This window comes from Sus scrofa, chromosome 1 (genome assembly GCF_000003025.6).
Source record: "Sus scrofa isolate TJ Tabasco breed Duroc chromosome 1, Sscrofa11.1, whole genome shotgun sequence".
Taxonomy (NCBI): domain Eukaryota; kingdom Metazoa; phylum Chordata; class Mammalia; order Artiodactyla; family Suidae; genus Sus; species Sus scrofa.
Genome location: NC_010443.5, coordinates 71,544,229 through 71,557,800, shown reverse-complemented (window position 1 = coordinate 71,557,800; position 13,572 = coordinate 71,544,229). Strand labels below are relative to the sequence as shown.

General features: G+C 45.5%; 1 protein-coding gene across 2 annotated transcripts in view; it reads left to right on the top strand.

The window, feature by feature from the left end:
- Window positions 1-13,572, top strand: part of PREP (prolyl endopeptidase) — a 531,010-nt gene that overhangs the window by 469,508 nt on the left and 47,930 nt on the right. For both annotated transcript variants that reach the window (XM_021083601.1, NM_001004050.1), the window contains 3 exon segments: window positions 1,182-1,373; window positions 5,481-5,678; window positions 11,583-11,686. In XM_021083601.1, the coding sequence (XP_020939260.1) occupies window positions 1,182-1,373; window positions 5,481-5,678; window positions 11,583-11,686 (494 nt within the window).

Genomic DNA, 13,572 nt, shown 5'->3' with positions numbered 1-13,572 from the left:
AAAAACCCGAAGCAAATAGGTGGGTACAGTTGACTCCTGAACAACGAAGGGCAACTTCTGTACAGTCAAAAATCTGTGCATGACTTACAGTCAGCCCCCTGGACACGCCACATCCACAGATTCAACCAGCCACAGACCATGTAGAACTGCAGTATTTGCTGCTCAAAATAATCTGAGTGTGAAGTGGATCTGCACAGTTCAAACCCTTGTTTTTTGTGTGTTCAGCTGAAAAGCACTGTGAAGAGGTGATCTGGGTGCAGGCAGGAGGTGCCTAACCACTTGAGAGTGGGCCAGGCAGAGGAAATAGCGTGTGACAAGACCTGAAAGCATGGCTTGAGGGGCCTAACAAAGGCCAGTGTTGCCAGAAGGCAGGGAGTGAGGCAGAAGTTGGGACATCTGAGGTTGGCTGAGTGGGCGAGGACTGTGATGTGCAGAACCATGAAGACCATAGAAGGAATTTGGGTTGTATTCAGAGAGCAACAGGGAAATTTTTAGGAAGGGGACCAACAGCAACCAATTTAGGATATGAAGACATTGCTGTGGCTGCTCCCAGGAAGGTCAGGAGTGGCAGTGGGAAGACCAAGCAGTTCTCTGATGCTGCAGACCAAGGTTTCTCAGGCACGCACTGTTGATGTCTGGGGCTGGCTGATTCCTTGTCCAAGGAGCTGTGCTGTGCATTGAAGCTCCATCTCTGGTCTCTACCCAGCAGAGGCTAATAGTAGAACCTCCTCTCTCTTTTCAAGTTGCGACAACCTTTGTGTGCAGACATTTCCAGAAGCCCCTGGGGGTGGCGGGTTGGAGGGGTAAGATCATCCCCATTTGTGAGCCACTGCCATAGACCAGGGGGAAATGGTGAACACTCAGGATGGAGCAATGGCAGTAGAGGTAGAAAGATGTGCTCTGACTGGAGACCCCCTCAGGTAGAAGAGGATGGGCCTGATTGCATGGGGAGGTGAGCTGAGAGAATTCTCCACTCTCCTTCATTCCCAGGTTTTTCCTTTGCCCTTCTTGGAAACCTCAAAATTCACCCACCCATGTCCTTGCTCTTTCCAGTGACTTCAATCTCCCAGATGTTGTGTCTGCTTTGTGCTCTATAAACAGAAAGATCCATCCCCTCCCTATACCCAGATTTGCACCATTTCAGACCCAGAGAGGTGACAAGGCACTTGGTCTCTCACCAGGAATCCTGAAGTGGGTAAAACTGATCGACAACTTCGAAGGAGAATATGACTACGTGACCAACGAGGGCACGGTCTTCACGTTCAAGACAAACCGCCATTCTCCCAACTACCGCCTGATCAACATTGACTTCACGGATCCCGAGGAGTCCAAGTGGAAGGTGCTCGTGCCTGAGCACGAGAAGGACGTCTTAGGTAAGAGTGCTGCTCGGAAGCTGTGCTGTCTTTCTGATGAGAAAGTCAAGAAGTTGGCACATCTCTCGTTGTCTGGTGACCGGTGACAAGATAAAAGACCTTCAATCGCTAATTGTGAAATGTCGCAATAGCACAACCAAGGGTTTACTGTATGACACCTTTCTCGTTAGATCAGTACTGTGCAGGGTCTTCATAAAAGGTTGAAGTTGTGAAGACAGACTTTCAAAGATGTACCAGTCATCTTTGCGTAGTTATACTCTGATAATAATAATATTTAATTTCTTTTTAAACCTTTTAGGTTCAGAATCCTTAGCTTTTAGCTTCTGAATAACCTTTAGCTGTTTGTATTCTACCTGTTGTAGAGCTTAGGGTGGATTTACAGTCCTCTTATCAGAAAAGAGAATAGACTGTAGTCAGACTGAGTTGAAATCCATTGTGCTTACTGCTGTGAGCTATGCTGCAGTAACCTCTTGAGAACCACACTCCTGTATCCATTGTGTTTCAGAGTGCCTCTGCGTTCCCTTTTATTTACTTTCTCTGTGATTTCCCAAAAATGATACACTGCTTTATAAATTATTTACTGCCTGAAAGCTGGATTTGATTTAAAAGGAGACTCACTTATTTGGCTACAGTTTATGACACAAAAAGATAGTCTGGTACCTTTAAACAAAGGAATAGTTTGCTTGTGGATATGAATTTCTTCTGATGGGTTGAATGGGTATAAAATCTAGGGCCATAACAGAACTAGAAAGGGGAGTTCCCTTTGAGGCTTAGCGGGTTAAGGACCTGAGGACATAGGTTTGATCCCTGGCCTTGCTCAGTGGGTTAAGGATCTGGCGTTACCCTGAGCTTTGGTATAGGTCATAGACATGGCTCAGATCCTGTGTTGCTGTGGCTGTGCTGTAGGCCAGCAGCTCCAGCTCCAGCCTTAGCCCAGGAACTTCCATATGTCACAGGTGCAGCCATAGGAAAAAAAATATATATATATATATGTGTGTGTGTGTGTGTATAAAGATATAAGTTATTGTAATTAGAATAACTCCTTTTGAGAGCTGCAGAGTGGCCCTGTCCCATTCCTGGCCTGGGTTTTTCAGTGAATTAATGCAGGGATTGGAGTCAAACAGATGTAGGTGCACATCCTGGAAAAGCAAGGACACACCCCGCCCCGCCCCAGCTCAGGGTGTGTGCTCTGTGCCTGCGGATACTTAAACCTGGACTTGCCTTTTGGGCAGAGTGGAAGGTGGGCAGACTCTAGCTGACTTCCAGGGAGCACTATCCAAGGGCACTCCTGCCAGGCCCTGATCTGGGCAGTTCCCTTGGCCCTGGAGGAGGCCCTGCCCTGAGTGCTCGCCTGGGATCCCCTCAGCCCCTGGGCATCTGGCTCACCCCTCCATCTGCTCTGTACAGAGGTCACTGATATCCATGCTCTGTCCTGCAAAATCCACATCTGCAGTCCCGAGGCAGCAGCCCATCCCAGGCTCTTCCACAGTCAAACCTGCTTGTCAGGTTTGCACTGGGCCCCAGTGCTCTGTCTCTGTGAGAGCACTAGTGCTCCACCATTGCCGTCTTGGGCATGGGAGCAGGGAGCAGGACTTACCATGTGACAGGGGCCCTTTCCAAGGAAATCTCTTCACTTATCTCCTCAAAACCTTCCATTTTCTTTCTGACTCTCATAAGGTTTTTGGCCTTTTCCATTAACACCTTCATGCGAGGAGACTGGTTCGCAGTGACTTCGGTAGCCTGATGGCTTCTGTCCAAACCGAAACAGAGTGTCCCTCCCTCCCCGTCCCCCAAAAGGTTGGTAAGAGCCAGCATTTAGTGAGTACTTCCTGAGTGCCACACAGGAGGGACCCTTGTGCCCTGGTGGGTCTGAAGGAGACTTGGTGACACAGGTCTTTGTGAACGGCTTTGTGAAGGGGTGCCCTGGGGGTTTTCAGGTGTAAGTCAGATTGGAACATTCTTATATAGGGAATCATCAGATGCACATAGTCCCCAAAGTATGTGAATTTTCTGCCTTTTAAAGCCTCCCCAAAGCAATTTTAACTGTGCATTAAGGTGACGTCCTATCTCACTGTAGATCTAATGAAATGCACATCAGGGCTTCAAGATTTTGGGGGGAGGGGTGATATGTTTTTATAAGCTTCCTTCTGAGAGGTTATAAGTTCTTTAGACTGGAAAGGGGAAACCTTCACTATTCACTAGAACTCATCAATTCAGAGAGAAGCACAGTTGAATTTGCCATATATCATTAGCACTGAATGCCCTATTGAGAATAAAACTAGAGATGACTCATAAAGTACAGCTATAAAGTCAGAGCTTTTATTAACGACAGTCTACAAATCACCTTGTCCTTTTCTTCTTCACATTCTCTGTTTTATAATTTTGATGTACTCATAGTTAACACAGATTGATTATTTTTTGACAGAAAGAATTGACTTCTGTCTTCCCCCCTACTTCCTTTAAAACATGAAAGCCACATGGAATATATGGCTTGACTGAAGCCCTTTTGTAAAATATCATATTGGCGAATGAGCAGATTGCTTTTGGATAAGAGTTCCCCATATCCTCTCTTGGGGAAGAGTTTGCAGTAGTGATCTAAACAGCTCCCAGCAGGACCGAGGCCCCTGGTGACCCTCGCAGCTCCCTCTGGCCGGTGTCTTGTGGATAATTGATAATGTTGTGTGTGTAAACTACTAGTTCCTTGGGTTATAAAAATTAGTTAAGAGTCCCTTACCCCACACCCACCGTGACAACCAAGAAAGACTTGTCTTGGCCACATGCCAGGGCTATTACCTGCAGCCCTGGCCTTGTCCCTGCACCACAGCGTCTCTCTCTGGACCGCCTGGCCTTGCTGCAATCCGATTTCTGCACCTGCCCTCCTGTGTTCTCCTTTCCTCCACTGCTCTGCACCTCCACCTGCCCAGCTCCCTGACTGGCAGAGCCATGACTGAGCAGCAGCCCTGGTGACCGAGGGGGACTCGCATCTCTGCCCCACTCTCTATATGCCCATGGTCATCATGTCAGGGTGACTCTTCCTGGGACATGCCCTTCATTCCCCCTGCCCCCAACTTCATTTGTAGCTGGATGTGGTGTTCTGCCTGTTAGTTGCAGTCTTGCTCTGACCCCACCTTCCAGGCACCTCCACTGGGCTCTGGTCAGCCACAAGCCACACAGCCTTCTGGGTGTCGCCCATATTTGTGTCGCCCTTCTGTTGAAGAGCAGCTCCTCAGTGACAGCTGGGTCAGAACTGAACTCCCCTCTGCCTGAATCTCCCATCAAAATCCCCCAGCACACCACCACCTCTGGCCCCGCCTACCCTGAATGATGGAGTAGCTGTTTTCTTCTTCGTACAAATAGACCTCTCACTTGCTCTCAGTCCCCCTCACTCCCTCCCTTCCTGTTTGTTCATTCATACTCCTTTTCCCTCTCCTCATTCCCAGGTCTGGCCTTCATTCCCAGAGTCGTGTGTTTTCACCTCCTTGTCCCCCAGAGAGCAGTCCATCTGTGACACCACCCAGGCACCCCCACCTTCATACCCCTGTCCTCGAGATGTAATTCAGCACTTGCTGACAAGCTCCCACTTTTTTGGGGTCCCGACCAACCATTTACTCCCCTTTGTTTACAGGTTACTACTTGTAATTTTGCATGATTGTAACTCAAGGGCAGGAGTGACCTCATCCCTTTGCTTGTCTGTCTAACACCTTGCGGGTTATCTATACATACCAAACATTTCTGCGAATAATCAACCCTGACAGACATGATGCATGATAGAGTTTTTGTTACTGTCTTTATACCTCCTGTAGTGTGATATTAGACATAAAATAGGTAAGCAGGGCTGTTTGCATTACACATGCTATCTGGATCATCAAAGGCTCCTGGCCCAGGTGGAGAATATTTTGTTTCCTCCGGATGTGACAGTTGCAGTGATTTATTAAAGGAATAGGCTGAAAACTCAATGAATGATTAAAACCAATTATAAAAATCACCAAGCAAGTTGCACAGCTGCAGAGCACAATGCAGAGCTCAAGGACTATGTTCAGTGAAAGGAATGTGTTTGGGGCTAATTTTCAAAACTACATTCGGTTTTATCTGGCCTTGTCCTTTCAGAATGGGTGGCTTGCGTCAGGTCCAACTTTTTGGTGCTGTGCTACCTCCATGATGTGAAGAATACCTTGCAGCTTCACGACCTGGCCACTGGTGCTCTCCTCAAGATCTTCCCGCTCGAGGTCGGCAGTGTCGTGGGCTACAGCGGTCAGAAGAAGGACACGGAAATCTTCTATCAGTTTACTTCCTTTTTATCTCCAGGTGGGAGTCTTTCCAGCAGTGTTCAAAAATCAGAGTAACGTTTGGGTGTCTTTTGAGGAATGGAAATACAGTGCTGTGTTGTTGAAGATCACATAGGCTGCATTACAGCCAAAATTACTTAGTGGGAGTAAAACAGAAGCTCAGAACAAAGGGAAACCTGAACACCTAAAACTGCACTCTCATTAATCTTATATACTGAGTCTCTTTTCCAAGGACAGGACCACCGGTTGTTCTAGGCTGATTTAGAAAATTCATATGAACAAGTGTTGCCTTAGTTTCAACCTTTGGTCTGTATATACCAGAACACACACAGTGCCGATAACTAAACGCATTAAATAAGAATCTGTAGTTACATCTGACATTTAAAAACTGTTCAAGAATTGAGAGTAAGTTCTGCTTTTGTTAAAATGGATTAAAATGTTTCTACAGAGTTCCCGCTGTGGCACGTCAGGTTAAGGTTCTGGCATTGTCTCTGGAGGCACAGGTTCAATCTCAGGCTTAGTACGGTGGGTTCAGGATCTGGTGTTGCTGCACCTATGGCTCAGGTTCTATCCCTGGCATGGGGATTTCATATGCTGTGGGTATGGCCAAAAAAAAAAATCTGAACATATAGTTTTATATCATATGGCAGGGGGAACTTGTTATTCGGTTCTAGTAGAAAAGGAAAAAAAAAAAAAAACTTGCAAGTTCCCTTTGTGGCTCAGCAGAAGCAAATCTGACTAGCATCCATGTGGATGCAGGTTTGATCCCTGGCCTCGCTCAGTGGGTTAAGGATCCAGTATTGCCATGAGCTGTGGTGTGGGTCACAGACGCGGCTCGGATCTGGCGTTACTGTGGCTCTGGCGTAGGCTGGCGGCTATAGCTCCGATTGGACCCCTAGCCTGGGAACCTCTGTATGCCTTGGGTGCGGCTAAAACAAAACAAAACAAAACAAAAAGCCTTGCAGATTGCTCTTTCATAGTACCAAGTAATTTTCCCCAAAGTAAACATACCTCTCTTTATAACTTTTTTTTTTAAATTGGCCACATTTATTTTGCTTGTTTTGGTTTTTTTCCTTGTGTCTCCACTTGGCTGCACTATTTGTGTTGTAGCTGAAGCTGTAACACATACTCTCATCTGTCCCAGGAGCCTGGCTCAGTTGGCAGCTTGCAGTTGACCGGGCAGACCCTATCCTAAAATCAGTCTGGCTGAAAAAATATTTACACTTTTCTTGTCTGTTTTTGGAGCTCCTTCATCATCCTTTTTGTCTTACCCAGTCTTTTTTCAATAGTTTGGGCCTTGGCAAATAAAGCAGACATAGTGGAGAGCCAGGCAGGTGCAAAAATGGCTTTGTCTTCCTCCTGGGGTTTGGCAGATGACAGTGTTGGGTGACTAATTTTTTTTTTTTTTTTTTTTTTTTCCCTCTTTGCACCTCGGAGTTGCAGAGCAGGCAGTCTATAAAGCATCTTACCGTCTTACCTTAGTGGGTTGCTATCAGGGTTTTTGAAGCCAAAAGAATGTTGTTCTGTATGTAGGTCTGATGGTGCCCCTGGAGCATCTTATAAGCTTTACTTGTCCATGTGCCTTTCAGAGGATCTTGGGGGCTGGGAAGAGTGCCCACAAGGATGTGAAAACCATGCCCAAGGCCAGGATTCTAGGACAGACAGGTCAAGAAACTCATGTCAGAGTATCCTGTGCTTCACCTCTCCTTCCCCAGGACCTGTAGGACAATGACAGCCAGTCAGCAGGAACCAAGGGAAATTGCTTTCCTCTAGATAGCCATTCTCAGCCCATGGCTATGGGGTCTGCACTTTATTTCCTCAGCTTACACTGGTCCCAGAAATTTTGCTTTGGAAAACCTTATAGCTGTTAAACAGTCAGAGTAAAGGGCAATAAGGAGAACAGAGCAGGGCTGACTCACCTGCTCTTCATAAAAGCCAGATCCCCAGAGGCCTATAAACCACCTTCAGTGACCCCATGTGGCCATTTATTTCAGGAACAAGTTCATCATTACCTGGAGATGAAAGGGCCATTGTCCCAGCATAAAATGTTGGTTCTGAGCCAAGCAGTGAAATGTTACCTGGGACTGTGCCTGTGAAGTTTGGAAAGAGAAGAAGTATGGTTCTCAGTTCTGGACTAACAGGCAGCCTCTGAACAAGCTTTCATTTGTTACATGCTTTGTTCTTCTCCTTTGTCTTTTCTGATTCATTTTGCCTCCAGCCTCTTCTTTTCTCTCCTTAATGTAATTTGATTTCTAAAACCAAGGGATTCCAGACTCAGATCTTCTAATCTAGGTGTAAAATGGCCATCAGATAATTAAATGAGATCCCTTGAAAGCAGGAATGGTGGTTTGCATCGACATGTCCTTGTACCTGCTTGTCAGCTCAAAAGCTGTCTGGCACTGGTCTCTGAAGGTCAGCTGTCCACTACTGCAGGAAACAGCAGACAGTCCCAGAGTCAGAAATACCTGCAGTGCCAGCTGCTTGTAGCCATGTGGCACGTCTGACAGGTGTACACCCGCTGACTTTATTTCCTATGGAGGTACGTGGTACAAGCACATCGTGAGCCAAGCCATTTGTACCCGGAGTTACACTTGGAGGAAAACAGGCAGCCAGGACAACTTGGAGCACGATGCACTTATTCCCTGTGACTCAAACCACTTAGTGGTGGAACTGACTGATTCTGTACTTGTGAAACCTCAGAGAGTTGTCTGAGGCTCACGGTAGACTTGCCTGTGTTGTCATAATCAGTACAGCCATCCCAGGTGCGTGGTTCTGAGAAACAGGGTAAGTCTGAGAACTTTTCTAAGACTCTTTGGGAAAAGGGAAAAAAAAAAAATGTTTTAAGACTTTATTTTTTTAGAGCAGTTTTAGGCCCACAGCAGAATTGAGGGAGGGTTCAGATTTCTTCCTGCCCCCACACGCTGCCTGTCCTGATATCAACATCCCTACCGCAGCGGTACCTTCGTTACAGTTGGTGAACCTGCACTGGCACATCATAACTACCCAAAGCCCGTAACTGACCTTAGGATTTGTTCTTGGTGTTCTATGAGTTTAGACAAATGTATGATGACATGTATCCCTCATCACAATATCATACAGAGTATTTGCACTGCCCTAAAAAGCCTCTGTTCTGCTCTTTCATTCCTTCCTCCTCTGCCAGCCCCTGGCAAGCATTGATCTTTTCACTGTCTCCAAAGCTTTGCCTTTTTCCAGAATGTCATATAGTTGGAATCATGGAGTATGTAGCCTTTTCAGATCAGCTCCTTCACTTACCAATATGTATTTAAGGTTGTTCTATGGCTTGAGAGCTTATTTCTTTTTAATGGTGAATAATATTCCATTGTCTGGATGTCCCACAACTTATCTACACATTGACCCACTGAAGGTCATCTTGGATGCTTCCAAGTTTGGGCAGTCATGACCGAAGCTGTTTTAAACACCCATGTGCCCTTTTCTGTGTGAACATGTGTTCAACTCCTTTGGGTAAATATCCAAGGAGTGCAAGAAAATTTTAAGAGACTCGTTTTAGCTTTTTTTTTTTTTCTTATTTTGATAACCTTGAGACCCAGCCTATAATCGGATGAAACAGTATCTACCTGGGTTTTCTTTACAAAATTCTTTCACCTTCTCTTTGCATATGTGAATTTTCAAATTCCTCTGATGATTCTTTTGTGGTTTCTCCTAGAGTTGCCCCTTCCTCCTCACTCCCATTTCCTTTACCTCCTTACATTTATTTCAGATTATAGCAGGAATATCTGAACTAATCATCCCTGCCTCCTTCCTACTGCTAGAGTTTGCCTTATTAAAGCACCGTGGCAGCTGCTCAAGTCCACGTGCCTCCTCTGGGCTTAAGGGATTTATTTCCATAATCCAGTTCTCTTTTGCCCTTAAACTTTGAAATTATTTTCCAGAGATCGCATAACCAGTTCTCTCGGAGTTGTGATTCTAGGATGTTTTCTCCAGCCCCCTGCCCCCTTCTGTCCTTACCAGACCAGTGCAGCCAGGGTACGGAGCATCATTAGATTGACCTTACATTATGCAGTGGGCTAACCTGGACTGGCCCAGATGGGTCTGTAACTAGAAAGGATTGATCAAATATAGTAAGCTCTGGTACCATTAGGTATAATCCAGCCTCCCCCAAAGTGACACTTATTGCTCCAAGCAGAAGGATAGAGATCTAGCACTTGGCACTTAACAGTAACCAGCCATGTTGTATGCTTACTTCATTCTGCCATTAGTGGCTTTGATGTCTCAACTTTTCTAAATAAACAGGTGTTTAGGGTGTGTTTCCAACTGGTTGTCTTTCACTGGGGAAGTTGCAGTCTTATACTTTGGTGACTTATCTCAGGTCACTGACCTGGTCAGTGGTCAGAGCTGGGAGTCCTGGCTCCCAGATCCCTCCTTGTTCATTGTAGCACAGGTAGCAGTGATGCTGGGATGAGCCCAGTGTGCAAAGGGCACCTACTTGTTCTACAATCTCTTGTTTTTATTTGGTTAGTTGGGTTTTTGGTTGTTTTGTTTTTGTTTTTTTTTTCCCCAAGGATTCAGGTGCTTCTTCTGTTTTAAGGAATGGGGACAGGTACTGATAAAGAAGCTTCTCAAAAATTGGCAGATACATGAAGGCAGCCTTTGCCCTTGAGATTCCATGTATTCAGGCAAGTAGACCTGTGGTGTATCTGGTCATTTAGAATGTATGTCCAGCATATAATCTGGCAGTACTTTATATATAAAGATATATTCTGACAGCTACCCAAGTATCATTTAAACTAAGAAAGCCAGTACTCCAGTCACGTTACACAACTCTTCCACGTCTGTGTTAATCACATTTCCTGTTATAAACCTTAAAACAATTTGTAAGCATGAGGATTGAGGTAACCTTCCTAGGCTTAGCAGTCGTGTTGTCAGTGAATCTAATGCATTACTTTTTGCCGTGGGTGCAGAGTCCTATATTCCGCTGTTAGGGAAGTACGTACATACACAGAAGAGCTGAAAAGAAAGCAGGCTGCCATTTTCGTACATGATCAGTCAATTTGAATGTGCCCAGTGGGAGTACCTCTTAGTTTCTGGTTTTCCAGCAAGTATTGGGATCTCTCAATCAATGTTTCATATACTTGATAGCATATGTTTAAAGTATTATGTAGGAGGGCTGTTTCCACACCAGCCACTCTGGGTGACTAATTCTGTTTCATAAACCATAGCAGTGTTGCTGTTTTCAAACAGTAATGACTTGTCTTACTTAGCATTTCTTTTAATTTAGTTCTTAAATGTTAACAGTGCGGTAGCATTCAGTTAAGGAAATGGAATTTTAATTCGTGGTTAAACAAGCTGAAAATTATTGGTGTGTATTCATTAATTTGTGTTGTGCACAATTACTGGGATAATCCAAATTTTAAAGGCAATTCTAAAAGGCTTCCCTAAAAGGCTCTCTTTGGCCCCTAATTGCTGTCCACGTGTGTGTCCACAGATGGGTGGGTGTCAGGTAGCAGGCGTCCCAGAGTCCCCATCAAGAGACCCCTGAATGGCTCTTGACTTTGGGCAGATCACTTGAGTTTTCCATCTTCATTACTTCTCGGCAAAAATGGCTCTACAGGGAAGCTTCCCATCTCCTTTAATCTGTACTCCTAAGCAACCCGGCATGGGGAAGACCTATTCAGTTCCTGCGTTAGGTTTTACCTCTTCGAATACTTGTGGAATGCATTAGAATGGTCTAAAATGTATATGCAGTGACTGTTGGAAGAAGGAAGGCCACACGCGATGATGGTGCTGAAGCAGGCATGCTTGCGTAGCATCCACACAGAGGACCCATGAGAGCTCTTCCTGCAGTGACCGCACATGCAGAGCTGACCGTGCTCTGTGATCCTTCCTTGCCCATCGTGTACAGGGTGAGTTTGTGGATTGAACTAAGACTTCTGCTTCTTTCTAGGTATCATTTATCACTGTGATCTGACCAAAGAAGAACTGGAGCCAAGAGTGTTCCGCGAGGTGACGGTGAAAGGAATTGATGCTTCCGATTACCAGACGGTCCAGGTAGGGGGCATCTGATCTCGATAAAGTGAGTTAGGAAATCTGACTTTGAGGTCAGGGCCATGCACACCCCAGGCCATTAGAAGCCATGGAGGTAATCTTCAACAATATAGACAGACAGCAGGTACTTCTGGGACGCCTGCTGTTTCTTGGCATTGAGCCTGGTCCCTGCCGGCCCAGTGCTTAAAGGTGCTGCTCTCGTAGCTGCTCCTCCTGATGGGAATCCAAAGTCCTTTGTCGGGGAGATCAGAGCCACAGTTTATCTGTTTGTTTGAAAGTGAGTTGTTTTTTGGCTCAGGTTTTGTGGTGTCACAAGTAACAACATAGATTTGATCTATAAAGTATTCACTCAGGTGCTGTGAACCAGTCTTTTCAGTCTCAAGATCACTGTTGTATCTGCCCAGCATGGGATGAGGGAGCCATAAAATAATTAGAACGGATGAAACTACTTAATTAATTACCTACCTACCTAATTGTCATGGCACCACAAGCTCAGTCTCTGGTCACCATTCTTTCAGGTTAAGAATCTCCATTTTTGTGTTTCAGCTCCCAAAAGGTGCTCAGTTTCCCAGAAACTGAGTCACGTATTGATCGAAGAAGCAGAATGACTGTTCCTTTGCAGTGAGAGGTCACCTGCCGGGCACCAGGTGTTTAACAGGGCTTTCCCACCCTGGGAGTTTGACCACATGGACCACAGATTAGGGATCAGAGTGTCGTTTGCAAAGGAAAGTTAGATAAAAGAGCACTGGTTGCTACCGAGAATGTTTCTGTGGAAGCAGGGCATTATGTTAGCTCAGTGAATTGCCCTTCACCTGTCTAGGAATACTCTTGAGATGACAGGCTAGATCCAAATCACAAGTACATAAAGCTTTGTTTACAGAAACGAATGGCAGGCTGGATCTGGCCCAGGGGCTGCAGTTTGCCAACCCCCATTCTGTTTTTTGGGGTTTTTTTTTTTTTTGGTCTTTTTGCCATTTCTTGGGCTGCTCCTGTGGCATATGGACGTTCCCAAGCTAGGGGTCGAATCAGAGCTGTAGCCGCCAGCCTACGCCAGAGTCGCAGCAACACGGGATCCGAGCCACGTCTGCAACCTACACCACAGCTCATGGCAATGCCGCATCCCCAACCCACTGAGCAAGGCCAAGGATCGAACCCGCAACCTCATGGTTCCTAGTCAGATTCGGTAACCACTGAGCCACGACGGGAACTCCTCAACCCCCATTCTGTATAATGGCCTCTGGTCTTATTGGAGAACAGCCACACCCGCTTGTTCACATGGTGCCTGTAGCTGCTTTAGTGCTTTAACAGTGCAGCAGAGACTGTGTGACCTGCAGAGGCTAAAATGCTTAGTATTTGGCCCTCTAAGAAAAACTTTGTTGATCTTGCTCTCTACTATATGTGAAATCAGAGTGTTCTCAGTAGAGACACACAGGGCCTTTGTCATGAAGCTCTGCCAGGACTGAAATCTGCATATGCTCCTTGAGTGACATTGGGCGAGTCATTTCCCCTTCCTGCCACCATTTTCTCAGCAGTTAAGCAGAGATAGTATCTGTAAGATTCTTGCAGGCCTATAGGAAATGCTGTATACAGGCATGCCTCATTTTATTGTGCTTTGCAGATGCTGTATTTTTTACAGATTGAAGGTTTATGGCAATGCTGAGTCCAGAATGTCTGTCAGGGCCATTTTTCCAGTAGCATTTGTTCATTTCATGTTTCTATCAAATTTTGGCAGTTCTCATAATTTCAAACTTTTTCATTCTCATTATATTTGATATGATCTGTGATCAGTGACCTTTGATATTACTATTGCAAAAAAGATTACAACTCACTGAAGGCTTAGATGATTTAGCAATATTTTTTAATTAAGGGATGCACAGTGTTTTTTTTTA